The sequence below is a fragment of the Acinonyx jubatus genome, chromosome C2 (genome assembly GCF_027475565.1).
Source record: "Acinonyx jubatus isolate Ajub_Pintada_27869175 chromosome C2, VMU_Ajub_asm_v1.0, whole genome shotgun sequence".
NCBI classification, from domain to species: Eukaryota; Metazoa; Chordata; class Mammalia; order Carnivora; family Felidae; genus Acinonyx; species Acinonyx jubatus.
In genome coordinates, this window is record NC_069384.1 from 10,246,059 (window position 1) to 10,264,741 (window position 18,683).

The 18,683-nt window shown below is 48.7% G+C and overlaps 1 protein-coding gene across 5 annotated transcripts in view; it reads left to right on the forward strand.

Moving 5' to 3' along the window:
* The first annotated feature begins 2,892 nt into the window (after positions 1 to 2,892).
* The window catches only part of RUNX1 (RUNX family transcription factor 1), a 254,923-nt gene continuing 239,132 nt past the window's right edge, over positions 2,893 to 18,683 (forward strand). For 2 of the 5 annotated variants that reach the window (XM_027041645.2, XM_027041647.2), the window contains exons 1-2: positions 2,903 to 3,133; positions 3,298 to 3,414. In XM_027041645.2, coding sequence (XP_026897446.1) covers positions 3,357 to 3,414 — 58 coding nt within the window. In that variant the 5' untranslated portion in view covers positions 2,903 to 3,133; positions 3,298 to 3,356. Of the gene's footprint in view, positions 3,168 to 3,297; positions 3,415 to 18,683 lie in introns of all 5 variants that reach the window. The other 3 variants (XM_027041648.2, XM_027041646.2, XM_053220588.1) reach the window with 3 other exon arrangements.

Here is an 18,683-nt window from a genome sequence, read left to right on the forward strand (position 1 = left end):
ATCTGACTGTACAGTAAAGTCTTGTGGGGGCTTCCGTTCGAATTCTACTTGTACTGGGAAGAATGAGAGACTCGTGCGTCAGATGGCCATGCCCCACCGTGGACACCGTCGTGAGGGGCCTGGAAAGATCTGCAACAACAGGGCCTCCAGCTTATTCTGAACTTCTGGGTTTGCCAAGGGCAGGATTGGGTCGGGTTGCACATAGAAGTTTATACGTTAATTGCAGGGTTATGCAACCATGCATCTTTCCACCTTTGGTGGTATTTTTATGGAACCATTAAAAATGACACCTGAGCATATTCCTCCCCACAACAGTGGCATGTAGAAGCCGTAGCCAATTTGAGTGAAGATGAAAACTGCCATCCAATTACTTGGCACAGCCACAGTCGGTTGTAGCCGCTTGGGTACAATTCCCAAGCGAGCAGCCCAAGGTCTGAGTCACTCGCAGGAAGTAGGTCACAGGGTGTGGGTTAATGCACAAACTTAAAGAATCCTCAACAGTTCTCGCAAAGATAGGCTTGAGTATTCCTCCAGGGGGCTCACTGATGACATATGTGTCTTTTCGTCTTGGGCTCCCGGGGAAGTGGTAAGGCCAAGTTCACCAGCGGCTGGCTGGGTCCTCACTTATTGTCAGGACTGGGAGGAGGCCCAGAAAAACTCTGACTGTTGCCTCACCAAGCTCTGAGGTCCTGCTGCGGCCGTTATGACAGATAACCCGGAGGGAGGCAACGCCAGCACCCCGGCGCACTGGCCTTCAACTCTGCCCCCTGGTGCCCCGTTGAAACTCCGGCCCCGGCGATTACAGATGATCGCAGCGTTAAGGTGAGGCCTCAGCAAACACAAGCCCCAGCCTGACAAGTCCTCTTTAACCTTGACCTGCCCTAGGAAGACTCTGCTGGGCAGGATACATGTTCGGCTCTAGCGAGGCGCGCAGAGAAAAGCCAAGAATGCGGGCAGTTAGCTGACCCATCCAGGGCCGCCTCCCTTCAAGCATCTGGACACCTAAGGCTGAAAGCATGTGGGGAGTTTCTAGAATGAAGTATCAGAATTTATCTGCGTCGCCACTCGAATTGCTAAGTCATTAATAAGTCTGAGCCAGCTCGGAAGTGACAGCTGCGTGTTACGGCCTTCAGCTCTTACGACCCTTCCAGGGAATATTACATACAGAAGAGAGAAAAGAGCCTGATGTGGGCTCGCACCCACACGTAGGTTTAGCAGCGAGCACAGGAACACGGTCTTAATTACCTTCGCAAGGGATTTGCACTGAGAAGCAACAGGAAACGTGCATCGGGCGTGGATATTAATAAACATCATAAAAGAAATACCTACCTTATTATTCTTTTAAATATTAATAAGGTGTCAACCTTCAGGAAGCTAACTTCACACAAGTGTGGGAGAAAGCAGTCTCTTGAGTTTCAATTCCTGCACTAGTCAAAACAGGAGTAAGTAAAAATCATGTCCTTTCCTTTAAAGAGACCTGCGCCATTTGCCCGCGAGCACATGATCACGGTGGGTAGGAGCAAAACTGAGCAGATGAGGAAAACACCGAGGGGTTATTCAGGTTCTACGGGCTTCCTGAAGCCCCTTCGCTGCTTGTGCCCGTGCAGCTTGGAATCCAGGGTTGGTATCTTGGACCCGTCATCTCGACCGCTCTTGACCATGTGAGTCGAAACGTGGTGTGTACAGGGTGCCGTGAAGGCTTGTACGCGGAGCAGAGCGAAGTTAATAGAAAGAAATTAGGGGAAGAGAGTCTCCCTTTACCTTGGAACTTCAAGAAACACAGCGTTTTATTTGTCAGCACTTAAAGGCAACGAGCAGGAGAGAGAAATTATTACGTGTGCCCGGAATGGCTTGCCCACGTGCAAAAGTACCCTGTGTGTAGCACATTCCACGCAGGTTGACTTCTTCCCGGGGTGGAGGGTGAGCGCTACGATCTGCTTCGCTCAGTCCCCATGAGAAAGGGGCTTGCTGAGGAGTGTAGTTCCCGTCGGGCTAACCTGCATTTTGCCTCCAGGTCTGAGTTAGCCTATCGATGCCAACAGAACGAGAGAAAGGCAATGCAGTGAACTTCCACAGGTGAAAATGAAAAACAAACGGTTGCAGGTTAGCCTTCCGCTTGGGCTCAAAGTGCAGGGTCTCTCCTTTCTTGGTTCTCTGGTAGATTCCTAATTTGAGTGTGTGTGTCGGAGAGAACCCTGATTTCCCCTCTGTACCGAAAAGATGTTCGTTTAGGAGGAGTAAAACCACATAATTTTGCTTTTATTGAAACGACCTGTTGGTCACAAAACTCAAATGCTTCCCTCCCCCCCCCCCACTTTTTTTCGATTTTTCTTTAAGCTTTACAATACCAGCAAGTAGCTAGACCCTTTCAAGGGATCAAGCTCTCCGCAAAACATTTCCTTTTATTTTGTTTTTCCTTTCGTAGTTTCACTTACGCTGCCCTGGTCTTTACCAAGTGCTGGATTGTCCTGAGCTGATGCCCAGCGTCTTAAGTGATGGGCTCCACATCCTGCCTGAGCCTGATGCCAAGGTTGAACTACTATTGAATAAGCGGCAATGAAACTGTTATCAAAATAATGAGTGGCTCCCAAAACCACAAGTAACAACAGCAAGACCCAAGTTGTCCTCCATCAGCAAAGACCATTGATATAATAAGAGACTGAGTCACTTTTCTGTACGGTCCCTCTCTTGCAGACTCTACTCGGCTCTTTTCTTGAACAGCCTCGGGGAAGGCAGGTGGGGGGTGGGGGGGTGGGGAAGGAAGGGCATTGCTCAGAAAGTAAAAAAAAAAAAGAAGAAAGGAAAAAAAAAAGAAATTTGACATCACTTAAGTCACATGATTGGCAAGAACCAATTAAGACGGGCTGTGGAAAGGGGAACAGTTAAATTTGTAATTTGGGTTGTGTGAAAACTTCTTTGGGCCCCATAAACAACCACAGAACCACAAGTTGGGTAGGCTGGTAGTCTCAGAAGTCTGCGCCCGGCATAGTGGTCAGCGAGCAGGACGAATCACACTGACGGCAAACCACAGGGTTTCACAGAGTGGTGAACATCACCAACCCACAGCCAAGACGCCGCTTTTTTTTTTTTTTTTTCAAATCTTGAACAATTTGAATATTTTGTTTTCGCCAAGGTACATGTTTCGCAGGGCTCAGGGAGCCCCAGAGGTATGGGGAGGAAAAACCAAACAACAACAACAAAAAAAAAAAACAAAAAAAGAAAGAAAGAAAGGCAGGGAGCCACGGTCGGGGGGGATGAGGTTAAGACAGTGACCTTTCTTTGGTTTTCCCTCCAAAGGTGAAAGAAATCATTGAATCCCCCGCCTTCAGAAGAGGGTGCATTTTCAGGAGGAAGCGATGGCTTCAGACAGCATATTTGAGTCATTTCCTTCATACCCACAGTGCTTCATGAGAGGTGAGTACGCTCTGGTCTTTCGATACCTTCTTTGGCTCGGCTTTGCAGATAACGAAATGGCAGCTTGTCGTAACTCGGGGCGCGTAGCTCCCGTCGATTCCCTGTCGGTTTGGTGGAAGGAATTCAAACTCAGGCGTATGATTACAAGGCTATTGGATTACTTATTCATCAGATGGCAGCTCTTCAGAAATGTTTTAATAAATACTTAGCTAAGCTGTTGAAGTGTTCAGTCGGTGTGTGAGAACTTTGTCAAGTGCAAGTAAGTTGGGCTGTTCCTGATTAAAGTCCTAGAGATGATAAAGCTCGCAAGAAGCCGTCTGGGTTTGCTTTTCTGCCCCTTGCCTGCAATGACGGTGGCTGAGCGTCCTGAACTCGGCCCGCCCGGGGGGGCGGGGGAGTGGGGGGGGGGGGGGTAGCGGGCACCTGCACAGCTGGCCGGGAGGGCTGGTGCCAGCGTGGGGCGGAGGCGGAGGCAGGCTGGCAGGCACACGTTAGACCAGCCTGGGGACTTCGGGGGCAAAGTGGTAGCTCTGCCGTCCCCTCAAGGGAGAGAGCGCGAGAGCCAGGCGGATCTGGCTGTGTTAGAACCACCAGGATGGGGCCACGCTCCTCGTGGCCTCAGTGCAAAGCGGCAGCCGGCGTCCTTCGTGGGGGGGGCAGGGGGAAATGCAAGTTGTCGCCTATGGAGAGATCTCTGTCTCCCTCTGCGCAAAGAGCAATGAAACCGTTTCCTAAGTCTAGCGTCGTGTCGCGGCCCGGGTCATGAGACGGTGCGCTTCCTAATTGGAACGGCCCGTGTGGAAACGCTTGTCTGCAGTTTCGCAGGCAGCCTCGCGAAATGTGCAAAGCTGCGCCGGGGCCGCGGCTCTGGGTGTGCGAGTACGCGTGCGCGTGTGCGTTTTGCGCGGCGCTGGTGGGAAAAGAGGGCCGTGCTTCAACAAACAGAAATAATAAGAACATAAGAATGTCGCGAAGGCAGAGCAGTGTGTCGGGGCTCGCACTCTGACCGACGCCTGCAAAATGCGGCTTGATGGTTTGGCAGAGCCGGGACGGAGTGGGATCGGCCGGGGGAATAATTAATTTTCTGGCTACAAACTCTCGCGCGCACCCAAATAGGATCTGTGACTCATTATTTGTTCATACAGCCAAATGAGCAGGGGAATGCAGAAGGCTGCCAGCCACTTTGTCACAACAAATGCTATTGTGAATGTCACAGGGCCTCTATGTTTCCGGGTCCCTGAAATGTAAAAACTTGACAAAGCTGTGTGTGTGTGTGTGTGTGTGTGTGTGTGTGTGTGTGTGTGGAGGGTGGTGGGGGAGGATTTCAGGAGAAGGGGAAGAAAGCAAGTCATTAACCGATTCAAAGCTTCAAATTAGAGGGTTTGCAAATGCTTCTTTACTGGCAGCCGAGGAAATTTTAGTGAAGTTGAATCATGCGATGTGTGTGAGTCACACGCCCTTGTCGCAGAGCAGCGCTGGGCTCCTGTGGCAGAGACGCCGGCCGCTGGTGAGAAGCTGTTAGGCTGCTCCCTGGCTGCATTTCCTCTGGGCCACTAATGAGCAAAGGAAGCAATATTTGTAGAATAACAGAAAGAAAGATCTTCCTGCCTTCACTCCGCTTTCAATACCCTCCACACAATTATTGTTTCCTATTTTATCAAACTCAGGAAGGCAGAGTCAGGAAATTTGAAAACATTCCATTGGGCAATAGATTGGATTTGGGGCACGGTGTGAGGCTGCCTTCAAAGCTGTCCTTAGCGGCCAGACGGCAGAGACGGGGAAGGGACCCAGGAACCGGCTCAAATACAGGAAATAGAAGGAGGCCCGGCCCTCTCACAGCCCCATGGCTCCTGTGCTAACGCAGGTCACGGAGCCGCCCCAGGTTAGGAACAGCGGCAGTTTGCTTTTAAGTGAGCGGGGGGGGCGAGAGAGCCCTGAGACTCGAATCAAGACTCAGCAGGGCTATTGGCAAAAGCCCTCGGTGTCAGGAGAAGGAACTTAGGGGCTTTTACAGTCTCTAACTTGAATAATATTACATTGAGATTTCATTTCAGGGAGCCAAAGTGAAATCTTAGCAATTTCCCAGATAGTTTTAGCAAGGTGACCCGCCAATGGAGGGTCTGCATCGTCGGGATCAGCCTTCCGCGCTCACTGGAGCCAGAGGGGTGGCCAAAGGTCCTTGCTTTCGGGGCCTCTTGGGCCCTGCCTGAGAGCATGATGCTAGGGGAATCGTGTCTGGTCATCTCCAGCAAATGGTTCTCTCTCAGCATTCTTAGCCACATTCCCGGAGACTGGCCATTTGCCGCGCTCAGCCCCGTGGTCATTTCTTGCTACGTAAAATCTATGGCGAATGTGCCCTCCCTGGAGCTCTGAACTACGGGGGTGGGAAACAACGCCTGGTTTTCCTCCCGGGACGGTACTTTATCAGTCCGTGCAATCCTCACAGGAGGAAACCCGTAGCTCATTTTCGGCAGAGACATCCATGTGGAAACCGGGAGGAGCGAGAGGCGTGGGACCAAGCAAACCACTGTTCCCTTGCCTTGAGAGGCAAGCAAGGGTCTAAAAGAGTGGCATGCAAAATGAATGTGGTCTACCACAGAGAATGCCTCTCTGCTCCCACCATGCCGCCCCACACTCTCACTTCATTTGCTTAGGTGAGAAGGTTAGACGTGACGGACGTTCCCTGGGAGGAACGAACACGCGTGGTTCGCGCCGCGGCGTTCTTGCAGAACCCACACTGGTGTCCCCCCACGAGGCCCAAGGCGTCGGCCCCCAGGGCAAGTGGTAGATGTGAAAGAGGAAAGCGGTGGCACATGCGAACTTTTGCACAATGCCTCAGGTAGCCTTGTTCTTAGAAGTGGCTTAGTAGTCTATGCAAAGCCCGAATGCTATTATGCCTCTGAGTTCCTAGAACCACAGGTAAAAAAAAAAAAAAAAAAAAAAATCTCAGCGAGGCTGACTCACGACTGTCTTCTTGGAGGGTATCTTTCAAAGGGAATGGCAGAATACAAGGCTGAGTGAAGCGTGCTCCTCTGGGAGCCTCCGTGTGCCACTATTTTCACAAAAACCTTCGCCAAGACGCTTCTGGCGCGACCGAAGAGTCAAGATCACAGAAAGCCGTAGATTAACTTGGGCATCCGTAGTTTGAAAGGTGTGAAATCTGTATCATTTTTCTGGAGCCGCCATGGCGAAGCATCACAGGCTGGGTGGCTAAAACAATGGAGATGTAGGGTCTCATGACTCTGGAGACCAGAAGTCTCATTGAGAAGTCTGGTCGAGGTTTATTTCTGGAAAGTTTCAAGGTGCCGGGAGGATTGGTGTCTTCTGAGGCCTCTCTCCTTGGCTCGCGGGTGGCCGTCTTCTCGCGCGTGTGTTCACGCAATCCTCTCCGTGTATATCTGTGTCCCAATCTCCCTTCCTATAGGGACACCGGGCTTGTGGCATCAGGGCCCGCCCTAAATTTACCAGTAATCACCTCTGTAAAAACCCAACCTCCAAATACAGTCACATTCTGAAGTGTTAGGAGTTAAGAACTCCAACCTATGAATTTTGGAGGGGACCCAATTCAACCCGTGACATGCGTCTTAGCACATCTGACTGCTTCTGGCCCACCAGGAAACCATACCCTTCCTAGGGCCCCTCCCGGATGTTGAGGACTCAGACCCTAGCCCCCTACCCCGTGCGAAACGGAGCCTCACATCTTGAAACTGCCCACGCATTTTGAAACTGAGAGGGGAGAAAAAAAAGGTGCCAAAAATCGATCTAAACTCACAATCGTACGTTTCGCCATTTAGTTTCTTTGCACGCTAACAAACCTTTGAAAATGACAAAGCAGTTCTGGAGTGTTTAAGTTTTAAAAGAGCAAAAAGCTGTCCCCAGAAGAAACCAGGCCTCGGTTCTGTTTCCTCCAGGGGGACTGTCCTCGGACTTCAGAGTCCTTGCAAGGCACACTTCAGCAGCGAGGGTGGATGGCGGGGGTGGGGGAGGGTGTCAGGCCGCGGGAAGCCCCACATCTGCTCGCACACCAAGTGCAGGCCCAGTGAACAAGCAGTAGCCGAAGTGTCTTCAGAAATGGCAGCCGACCCAGGAGCTGAACAGCCAGAACCCTTAGAGAGCTTTTGGAAAGAAATCAGGAGCCAGGAGGTTCTTTTGTTCGCTCAAACTAGCCCTGAGATGTGTGCTCAGGAGAGACCTGCCCCTTTACAGAGAAAGCGGGGCTGGGTCTGATACCCGGGGCCGAGGAAGGCTCCCAGGCCACCGCACACGGAGACTCTATTAGAGACACCAGCCCTCGGCTGGGAGTCGGGGTAGAGAGAGCCCAGAGTTGATGGGAACAGTGAGAGAACAAGGCGGGGCTGTGGGCTGTAGGTGGACCAGGCACGGACAGCCCGGGGATGATGGATTTTTCCTTTCCATTTTTCTGGCTTTAGCCGAATGGCAAAAGCAGCTTCTCTCGTGAGCCTCGGTTTCCTCGTCTACAAAACAAGGAGGTAGTGGTCATACCTATGGCTAATGCAGCTGTGTGGACTGAATTCAGTAACCTGTGTAATGTGCTTGGCGCAGTCACGAAAACAGGCAGTTAAGTATTAGGCGGGAACTGAGAGGAGAGAGGGAAGGGTGGTCTAGGCTGGGGCGGGGGGTGATGTACGGTCTGGGCAGAGGTGATGCAGCGGGAACCCCAGTGGGGTATGGGAGGTGCTAAGTAAGTCAGCCCGATGGCTTTCCCATCGTCACATCACCCTTCCCTCACTCGGAAGTACCCACAGAGAGGACAGGAGAGAAGCCTGGACCCTTCGTATAGCTCAACTCAATCATTGTGGCTTTTCTGTTTTATAGTTTTTTATTTTTTTTATGTTTATTTCTTTTTGAGAGAGAGACAGAGACAGAGAGAGACAGAGTGCAAGCAGGGGAGGGGCAGAGAGAGAAGGAGACGCAGAATCCGAAGCAGGCTCCCGGCTCCGAGCTGTCCGCACAGACCCCGACGCGGGGCTCGAACTCACGAACCGCGAGATCATGACCTGAGCTGAAGTGGGATCCTTAACCGACTGAGCCACCCAGGCGCCCCACAGTGTGGCTTTTAAATATGGAGGCTGACTGGGGTGTGTTGTAACATCAACCTTGACCGATGTATCTCCTCCTCGAGAGCCCTGGTGTAGCTTGATTTTCCTCAAGGCCCTTCTTAACGAAAAAGCCACTTCGCCCTTGAACCCCACGCAAGTTCTCCCGGCCTCTGAGAGGCTGCCTGTTTTCCTGCGCCTCTGAGACATTTCTGATCACCTACCTTATCAAAGCCCAGAGATGGAGAAGCCCTGTCTGCTTCTGTCACTGGGGGAGGGAGCAGAGGCCGCACAGGAAACTCCAGCTCGTTTTCAGTTTCTCAGGTAGCTTCCTAGTGACCTAGATGAGTCATTGAATGTCTCTGTGTCTCAGTTTTCTACCGAAAGGGGCTGGTAATGTTCTAGACGCGCCGGCCTCCGAGTTACAAAGTTCCTGTTCAAAATCTTTGAACGCGTCAGAGAGCTGCCCTATAGCACATCACAGAGGCTCCTCTGTGGCTACACGAAGCGGCTATTTTTTTTTTTTAATTATTTTATTTCCTGATAGGAAATAGTCCTCCTACCAATTTGCACACGCAAAGCATTTTCCCACATTGGCTTGAAAAATTTTCCTTCTAACTCCCGTCCTTTAGAGAATTCTCCAGAAGCTGCTCTGGTCCCTGAACAGAGATTAAAATCTGCATAACACTTGCCCTGTGACTCTCATTCCTTGACTTCCCCCATCCCTCCTCCTGGGTGCCACCAATGCCCTGCATTTCCTGAGTAAAATAAGGCTTAAGCAATGTGTCTTCCTGGGCCTGTCCCTTCCCCACCAAAAAATGTCATAACTATGATGGCCCACAGTAGTCGAAAGGGACCATTTCCTTTAAGAGCTTGGCAGGCCCTGCACACAGTCAGAGAGTGCTGGAGAACGATGGATGATTCCTGAACACGTAACCGAACGCAAAACCTCAAGTTACTACTGGCGTGCTCGAAAAGTATGCTTCGACACTCCTCTGGATTGCAGACTCCCCCTCTTTGTCCCACTCCCTTGCTCTCTTAGCTTTCTGAATCTCTCTCTCCCTTCTCCTTCCCCTCCACTCTCCCGATAACACCCAATGATGCCCCCAACGATGCCTGCCGTGCAAGAGAGAGAAAAAACTAAGAGAAATAAACTACGTATCCAAAAGATGATTACGGTAATGAATTGTATCACCCACCGTGACATGCAAAGTGCAAACCTCCTGCTAGAGTTTATCAGTGACAATTACATTTGGCTGCATATTTAGGAAAAGCTGACTCCAGCCGTTTCAGCAGCCGGGTATTGGCCCATCTCCTGCGGCAGGCGGTTCGGGAGGACAACCCACGGCTGGTTCGGAGGGGCCGGGGTGCTCCTGTGTTTGGGCCTGAACCTCAGCTCTGTCCAGGCAGGAAGGAGATCGAGGGCCCAAACCCTCTCTTCATGAGGCTTTTTGTTCAGCAGAGGAAGAAGCCCTTCTCTGCAAACTTCCCCTTGGATGTCTTGTAGGCCAGACCCAGGTCACAAGACCTCAGGCTTGGAAGGTGTCTGGGACAGTGGGGTTGTCACTTTCCCACCCTGAGAGGGAAGGGAAGCAGAGGGGGAGGGCAGCTGGGAAGGGGGGTCCAGGGAGCCCCATGCAGCACCTTCCAGGACAGCAAATGCTGTTCCCTAGACCGCCTGCTCCCTGATGACATCTCGTCTCATCTGTCCCAACACTTTCCATGTCGGCAGTGCTTTGAAAATACATACGGGGCAACCCCGGGTTCTTCCTGGGATCTTCATGATCCTCTGGAGACGGGATGGGGCGGGGCCCGGAGCTGGTTAAATGGGAGTCAAGGTCACACTTATTCTCTTTGTCACACTTGCCTCTCGGGTGAGAGAAGACAAGCAGACAGCCTCACGTCCACGGGAGTGCTGCTTATGTGAGAGCCACCACACCTGGCCTGGGGGGCCGAAGTACCTGTCAGTAACTGGAAATAGTTTACTTTTCCCTCGCCCTGCTCCTTCGCATGCTCAAAAGCTCACGACTCGACACCCTGCAACTTTTGTTTTTTAAGGTTTTATTTTTGAAAGAAGGAGAGAGACAGAATTCGAGCAGGGGAGGGGCAGAGAGAGAGGGAGACACAGAATCCGAAGCAGGCTCCAGGCTCCGAGCTGTCAGCACAGAGCCTGACAGGGGGCTCGAACCCACAGACCATGAGATGGTGACCTGAGCTGAAGTCGGGCGCTCAACCGACTGAGCCACCCAGGCGCCCCATACTTTTATTATTATTATTATTATTATTATTATTATTAAGAGGATTCTTTTCTATAGAATTTCTTCAGAGGAGCTTTTTTTTTTTTTTAACTTGCCCTCCTTAAATTTACCTCAAGACCTTTTTATCTGTGATGGAAATAAAACAACCAGATAATAACCCTCTATCTAAGAGATAGAGCACTTATTCACACCTTGTTTTCTGCAAATGATAGATTATTTCTGCTTCATAACGACCGGCCCTGTCAACTTCCTCAGTCTGGATGCAAACTACCTCCCTGCAAGCCAGTGCCTCAATAAGGAAAACAAAAAAATCTTTACGCAGTGTTTCCCTGAAATAAGCAATAATGTAAATCTCTCATTTCGTCTTGCTGTATGATCGATGTTCACTTAGAGAACCTGCTGATCTCGTGTATGCCAGTGGTCCGCGGTCCTTATGTGTCTATTTTCAGATGGACTTCTTTCTAAACAGGGAGCTCTCCCAGGCATGTTGGGGGCCCGAAGGTAAAAGAGCCCCCAAAATAGAAATCTCAGTTGGCTACTTAGGTTTGTTCAATGGCTCCACTGATTTCAAAACTGATGCTTCATTGTATAAACTCGCAGCCCGTGTTAAAAGGATTCTAAATCAAGGACTCAACTTGCCAAATCTTGAAACCACGTCCATTAAGGGGCGCCTGGGTGGCTCAGTTGGCTGAGCGTCCGACTTCTTCGGCTCAGGTCATGATCTCACGGTTTGTGAGTTCGAGCCCCGCGTCAGGCTCTGTGCTGACAGCTCGGAGCCTGGAGCCTGCTTCGAATTCTGTGTCTCCCTCTTTCTCTGCCCCTCCCCCACTCACACTCCGTCTCTCTCTCTCTCTCTCTCTCTCTCTCTCTCTCTCCTTCAAAAATAAATAAACATTAAAAAAAATTAAAAAAAGAAAGAAAGAAAGAAACCACGTCCATTGGGAGAAAGAACTATGTGGCTGTGACATTTGCAAACATGTGGCTACTTTCCCTTCCCGGCTGACTGTCCCACTTTTACTCCTGGTGTTTGACGTGTCCTCAGCAAAGACTGTGACTCTTCCAAAGAAACTTTTTCTGATGTCTGATGGAGAATGAAGTCATTAGATGAGCAAGAAATGAAATCAGTATAGCCCAGGGGCACCAAAAGCAAACTTCTGTTTCTACCTGTCCTGGAGAGCTCTATTAGTGTATATTAGTATATCAGATCAACACTTAAGTTCTTCTGAAAGTGTAGGGTTTCAAACATTTGTTGTTGTTATTGTTGACCTTAAAGAAATATCTAAAAAATATTGCAGTAGCCAGTTGGCCACATAGGAGTATGTTTATTTTTTTATTTTATTTTTTTTATATGAATGGCTGTGTCACCATTTTATTCTCTTTTTTTTTAATATGAAATTTATTGTCAAATTGGTTTCCATACAACACCCAGTGCTCATCCCAACAGGTGCCCTCCTCAATACCCATCACCCACCCACCCCGCCCTCCCACCCCCCATAAACCCTCAGTTTGTTCTCAGTTTTTAGGAGTCTCTTATGTTTTGGCTCCCTCCCTCTCTAATCATTTTTTTTCCTTCCCCTCCCCCATGGTCTTCTGTTAAGTTTCTCAGGATCCACATAGGAGTAAAAACATATGGAACCTGTCCTACTCTGTATGACTTATTTCACTTAGCATAACACTCTCCAGTTCCATCCACGTTGCTACAAAAGGAAGTATGTTTAAAAGAGTAAACGGGTCACTTAGAATCTGAAACATGCTGCATGGTAATCTGGGCTCACGGGCCACCCTGGGGTGAGCTTTCTAAGGGAGCTGAAACATCAGAGCTGCTCTCTCATTGCTCAGGGAAAGAACAATTTCCTTTTGCTCTGCATTTTTTTTCTAAGCGTGCATACACTTCAATGGTTATTTTTTCTTGTAGCCTCAAAATGTGCAAAAGAAAACATAGATGAGCTGAAGTACACTGGCTTGGGGGCCATTTTTTTCCAGAAGCAGTCTTAACATCAACCACAGTTTGCTGCCTTTTATTACACGGCTTCTGCTGCGCTTTGAACTACGTGCTCCAAGCCCTTCATTCCACACACCATCTGCAGGCTGCATCTGGGAGGCCCCACCCACCTCCCCAGTGGCCACAGCTGAACTTGACACTCACCCACTTTGCAAGGGTATAATTTATAAAAATCTGAAACTGCATACATGTATAAAATCCCCTGCAAGGGTCTGGAGAAAATGCGAGGAAGGAAAAAAAGCTCTGGCCTTCTGGAAACTTCTGTCCACCCCCAGCCCTTTACAGGCTGGAGCACATAATGTGGTGGGAAAGGGTAAAAATGAAATTACATAGGCACTCACAAGGATGAACAGAGAAACTCAGGCGGCAACTCTCTCATTATTGAATCTACTATTTATAAAGATCAGGGTGGCCATGACTCCCAAAGTTCTAGAGCGGAGGAACAAGTATTAAACAACCTTAAGCAAATATTAGGACTTTGAAGGGTGTGGGGTCATGTAAAGACACACAAACGCCAACAATGGAAATTCTGTTCAGCTGCCAATCATCCTACATCATTGCTTCATATTTAAAAATAAAAAAAAAAGCTCCTTTTTTTTTGTGTTGTGTTCAAAACAAAGCAATCATTGTATCTGTGTCATGGAGGTGTATGAATATGTTTAAATAACAAATGAACTATGAGACATCATCCTGTTTAATATTTCTAAATTGTGTGTGTGTGTGTGTGTGTATAGTTTTACATATATAGCTCTATATAGTTTCAGTTGGCATTTGAAACTACATATGTATAATACAACTGTATGTATAATATATAATATACAATACATAAATATATAAATATAGCTGTGTATATAATATATAATATACAATATATAAATATATAATATACAATACATAAATATATAAATACAGCTGTATGTATAATATATAATATACAATATATAAATATATAAATACAACTATATGTATAATATATAACATACAATATATAAATATATAATATATATTATATGCAAATCTATAAATACAACTATATGTATAATATATAATATACAATATATAAATCTATAAATACAACCATATGTATAATATATAACATACAATATATAAATATATAATATATATTATATACAAATCTATAAATATAACTATATGTATAATATATAATATACAATATATAAATATATAATATACAATACATAAATATATAAATACAACTGTATATATAATATATAATATACAATATATAAATATATAATACACAATACATAAATATATAAATACAGCTGTATGTATAATATATAATATACAATATATAAATACAACTGTATGTATAATATATAGTATACAATATATAAATACATAATATCTATTATATACAAATCTATAAATACAACTATATGTATAATACATAATATACAATATATAAATATATAATATACAATACATAAATATATAAATGCAACTGTGTGTATAATATATAATATATAACTATATAATACATAAATATATAAATACAACTATGTATAATATATGCATATAATATACAATAAATAGCACATCACATGGAACATATAACATATAATATATACTGTGGCTGGAGTGATCTTAGGCATCTCTCTGCCTAGGACCACAGAGACATTCACTTTTCTAAGGGGTCACAGCTGGTCAATACCTGAGTAAGACCCAGGAATTGGCTCTGCCTGGCCCCTGGCCCCTAGCATTTTGTAGATACTGGACTTTGGTGGCAGATTCCACCTGGGAGTCTCAATAATTAGCAGACACCTCTCCTAATCCTCCTTAATTACTCTTCTCCTTGGTCAGACGCCACAGCCCTTTACGGGCTAAATCCCTTTCATTGTGGGGACACATTAAGTAGAGGAATTTATATGGAGTCCGCAGCTGAGGTGCGCGCGTTAGGAAGAGAGAAGGGCCTCCTCTGCCCTGATGTGATTTGGATGTTCTCACCCACCCTGTGGTTTGCATGTTCTCTTTTACCGGTAAACCCAGCAGTGCCTTCGCTAAGCTGCCCACCGCACACCCGCCGCCCCTTAAGCAATTTTAGGGTTAACCAGGTTGGTTTTAATGAGAGTCTCTGGTGAAATCTGAAAAACCAGAGGAACTGCAAGCGTGCATGCTCACGCAGAGAGGGGAGAGATGGCTTTGGCTAAGGCTGCCAGCCTCCAGCTCTCGAAGGGACCCTTGGGAAGTAGGAGAATGCTGTCTTCCCACAAGATCTGAACCCAGGCTACAACCCCCATCAGGGATATCTGTCCTCACCGCACTCCTGATTCAAAGCATGTATGGTCTCGAGTAGCCTCTCTCAAGAAAAGTAAAGGCTTTTTCCTCTCTCGAGCGTTCTCTCATACACGCTCGCACACTCGCAGAGGCCAGCACTCAAAATTCACACACCTCAGACAGCCCACTGGGATTTCTCCCCATGATGGACTGAATTGGACAAAACCTTTTCTAGGGGGAACAGGCGCTTCTGAAAGTCGAAAGTCACTTCCAACCTCTCTCGATCATGTGACACATAAATAAAACTTAATTAGCGTACCCGAAAACCTATGCATAGCGATTTACTTATAAATTACATGCCTGCCCTTCTGTGCTGATATAATTATGGTATACGCATTATAAAAGACAGCCTAAAAATGGAAATTAAAATAAGATACACCTAAAAGTGCAAGTTGTGATGCTTTTCCCTTCTCCTCCGAGAATACCCCAATTTGACACAGAAAAGTTCTGGACGCCTACAAATTGCTAACTGGGACTCCGCTTTTACAAGCAGACCTTTATTCCTTCACTTGGACTCTTCGGCGGATGTTTAAGCATAAGCTTCACTCCGGAAGGAATCAAATGTTTTGATCACCAGGTCTTGATCCGCCAGGAGGGGTGGTACGGGGGTCCCGGGGCTTTGAGGTCAGGGGGTTTGTTTCTACCCCATCACCAGCACTCACCACCTGCGTGAATCTGAGCCATCTACCCGAACGTGCGGGGCCCGGGTTTCTCATCTGTAAAGTGGGGGCAACGATCCCCGCTTTGGAAGGTTGTCAAGCTTTGAGGTAAAACATGAAGCAGCAGACACAGGATGAGCCAGTAGGTGAAAAGTAGCCCCGAGAAATGCCACTGAAGATGTGTAGAACAGGGGCTACAGCGGGAGAGTAAACCTCTGCTGAGCCCAGAGAGGGGCCCTGTGGTCGGGCACAGACGAGGATGAATTACCAGCTCTACTTCTCTTGTAACAGCGCAGAAATCATCTTAGTGCTTCGTGGCAGAGGGCTGAGCTTAACAAGGCCGAACTGGTCATAGGAAAGCTGGTATTTATTGGGCATCAACTATGTACCAGCACTGCATTGGTGCCAAGCTCTTGCTTGTGTCACCTCATGAAATCCTCCGCGAAAACCTGTGAGCAGGAATTCTCATCGCTAATCAGATTTCACCGAGGGAAGCGTGGCACGCAGAGGTTAGGTAACCTGTGCGAGGTGGGGCTGAACGTCAATGAGGGAGCCAGGGGCAAGTGGAGGAGTTCACTGCCGAGCCCACGGTCTGCCTGTCAGGAGGTTGCCCTTCTCTTGGTTCGACACACGACAGAGTTAGAGACGAGTCGAGGCCCCTGGACAGCAGGTGACACCGTGTGTGCTGGGAGAGAGGAGAGGTTGAACCTCAGGCGGCCTTGAGACGGGGTACCATCCATTATCTTGGACTGCTTCCATGTCTCTGGATGCATTCAGCGGCGTGGGTCCCTCCCATTCGCATCACCGATGCCCGGCTCACTTTGACCCTCATGGTGGTCCCGCCCCATCAGAGCTGCCCCCAAGGGAGACATTCATGTGGTTCCAGGGCAGTGCACGAGAGACGCTTCTCTAAGTCACTGGTGCTCAAACTAGGTTGTACGCCTGAATGGCCTGTTCCCAAGGCAATGGTGGGATGCTACTTTGGGTGGGGAGAAACCAGCCCTAAGTCTTTCTCCCCAGCCATCTGTCTTAATCCATCAGTCTGGGAGTCCGCCAGGGGTGGCACTCCGGTGAGACAGCAAGGCACTTTGCAAAAAAGTCTTCAGGAGGTGCTCGCTCAAAGGTGGGCTGACCCTGCAGGCCGGTCCGACTTTGAGAGACAGCGCCTCCTTAAACTTTGCGCCCTAGGTGGCTCTCTTGCCGCATCCTGGTCCGCGTCCCGGGACCCACATACAGAAGAGCCCACAGAATGATCTGCCCAGTAATCAGGGGTCTCATACATGAGTTCATCCTTTAGGAAGCCAAGGAGCCCCCCCCAAAGCCTGCACTGTCATGACCCTGACCCTGGCCAGGGTTCCAGTGAAGGTCCCAGCAAACGCCCACATCCAATTATTCCCCTGGCCGAGATAAAAATTCTACCGTGGAAACAGCGGACTCAGCTGTGCCACCAAGAAGTGGCTTCGACCCCTCCTGTAAACAGGACCCTCCACGTCACCGGGGTCCAGCTGCACAGCAAGAGACCCACTGACTGGTTGGTGAGCCTTTGACAACAGCCTCTCCACCCTTCGGCAGAGACATTTGTCATTTCAGAAGTCCGTGTTGCCAGTGCTCCGACATCATTACAAATCCTGTTTTCAAGTAGGTGGGTTTGAGGTTTTCGTTTTCTCTTTAACCTTATTAGTATAAAAAGGCATTTCCCATCTGATTAGTCTACAGCCAGTACCACAGAGTCACAGAAAGTTCCTTCCCTTTCTCCTTGGGCTCTCCACGTGGCAAAGGCCGCAAGAGTTAATTACATTCCCCCCCCCACCCAAAGCCAGCTCACAGCCAGTGAGAGGCCCCTGCTCACCGAGAAGGCAGGGAGCCCGCCAGGCTCTAATTGCTGCTATGCAAACATCTTAATGGGAACAAATTAAAAGGCGCTCAAGCTAATTATTCTCCACAATAAAAAATAATAGTAAACTAATAAAGCTCCTCTGGAAAGGTGATTCTGTATCACCTCAAAAGAGTTGCTTTCCTTATGCAGAGTGTGCAAATGACAGGGGAAAAAAAATCTCCATGCGCTAGAGATTATATGTGGGGAATTCTTGTGACTCAGAAAACACCCTCGCATGCTTACTTAGGGCCATCTGCACGCACCCCAAGGCCCGGCCCGGCCTGCCCCAGCCCGGCTTCCCTCCCTCTCTCCGTCCCGCCGTCTTCCCTCCGTGATCTCCGCTTGACCTTCAGGCAGGCTCTGGTCCTTCCTGGGGAATCCTGGCCCCCAGGCCCCCAGTGGCCTCCCTCGGAGGCCCTAGCTGCCCACGTCAACCACGTCAGGCCAGCCTCGATCCTGTCACTCACACAGAAATGACAGCCTCATCTGTCCATTCCACGTTTCGGTAACGTGGCCCGAAGGAGTAGAAGGCAGGGAAGGACCTTGCTGCCTGGCCCTGGACAGGTTCTGGACCAGGAGGATGAGAGGGAGGAGCCCCCACCGCCAGACTCAGTGCAGTCACGTGCCCTCTGTGCTCCCGCTGGGAAGGCTTCTGGCGTGTGCCGCAGATGACAGTTCAGTCTCACGGCTGCTTATTAATGACATTCACCAACATTCACCAACACTCACCGGTGCTTACGATGCAGCAGGCACATTGCCACCATGATCCCTTTCAATAAAAACCTTATGAGATAAGTACGGCTCTTAATCCCCCATTTGACAACAATAAAAAAGGCACACGGAACAGCCCAGGTCACAGGGCTGGCAGGAGGCAGAGCCCAGCCCGGATGTCGCTGGCTTACCCACTCGTATCCCCGGACAGGGCGGGCGGTGGTCACGGCCCTCCGGGTCAGAGGGCCCAGCTCTGCCCTTCCCGCTGTCGCCTTGAGCCGCCTGCTTACCTTCTCTGGGCCTCCTCTCGTCCTCTGAGCAGCGGGTGGTGGCGGTGCTTACCTGCTAGGTGGCCATGAGGACTAAGTTAGGAATACCGGAATACGCGGCAAACTGTAGCTGAATTCA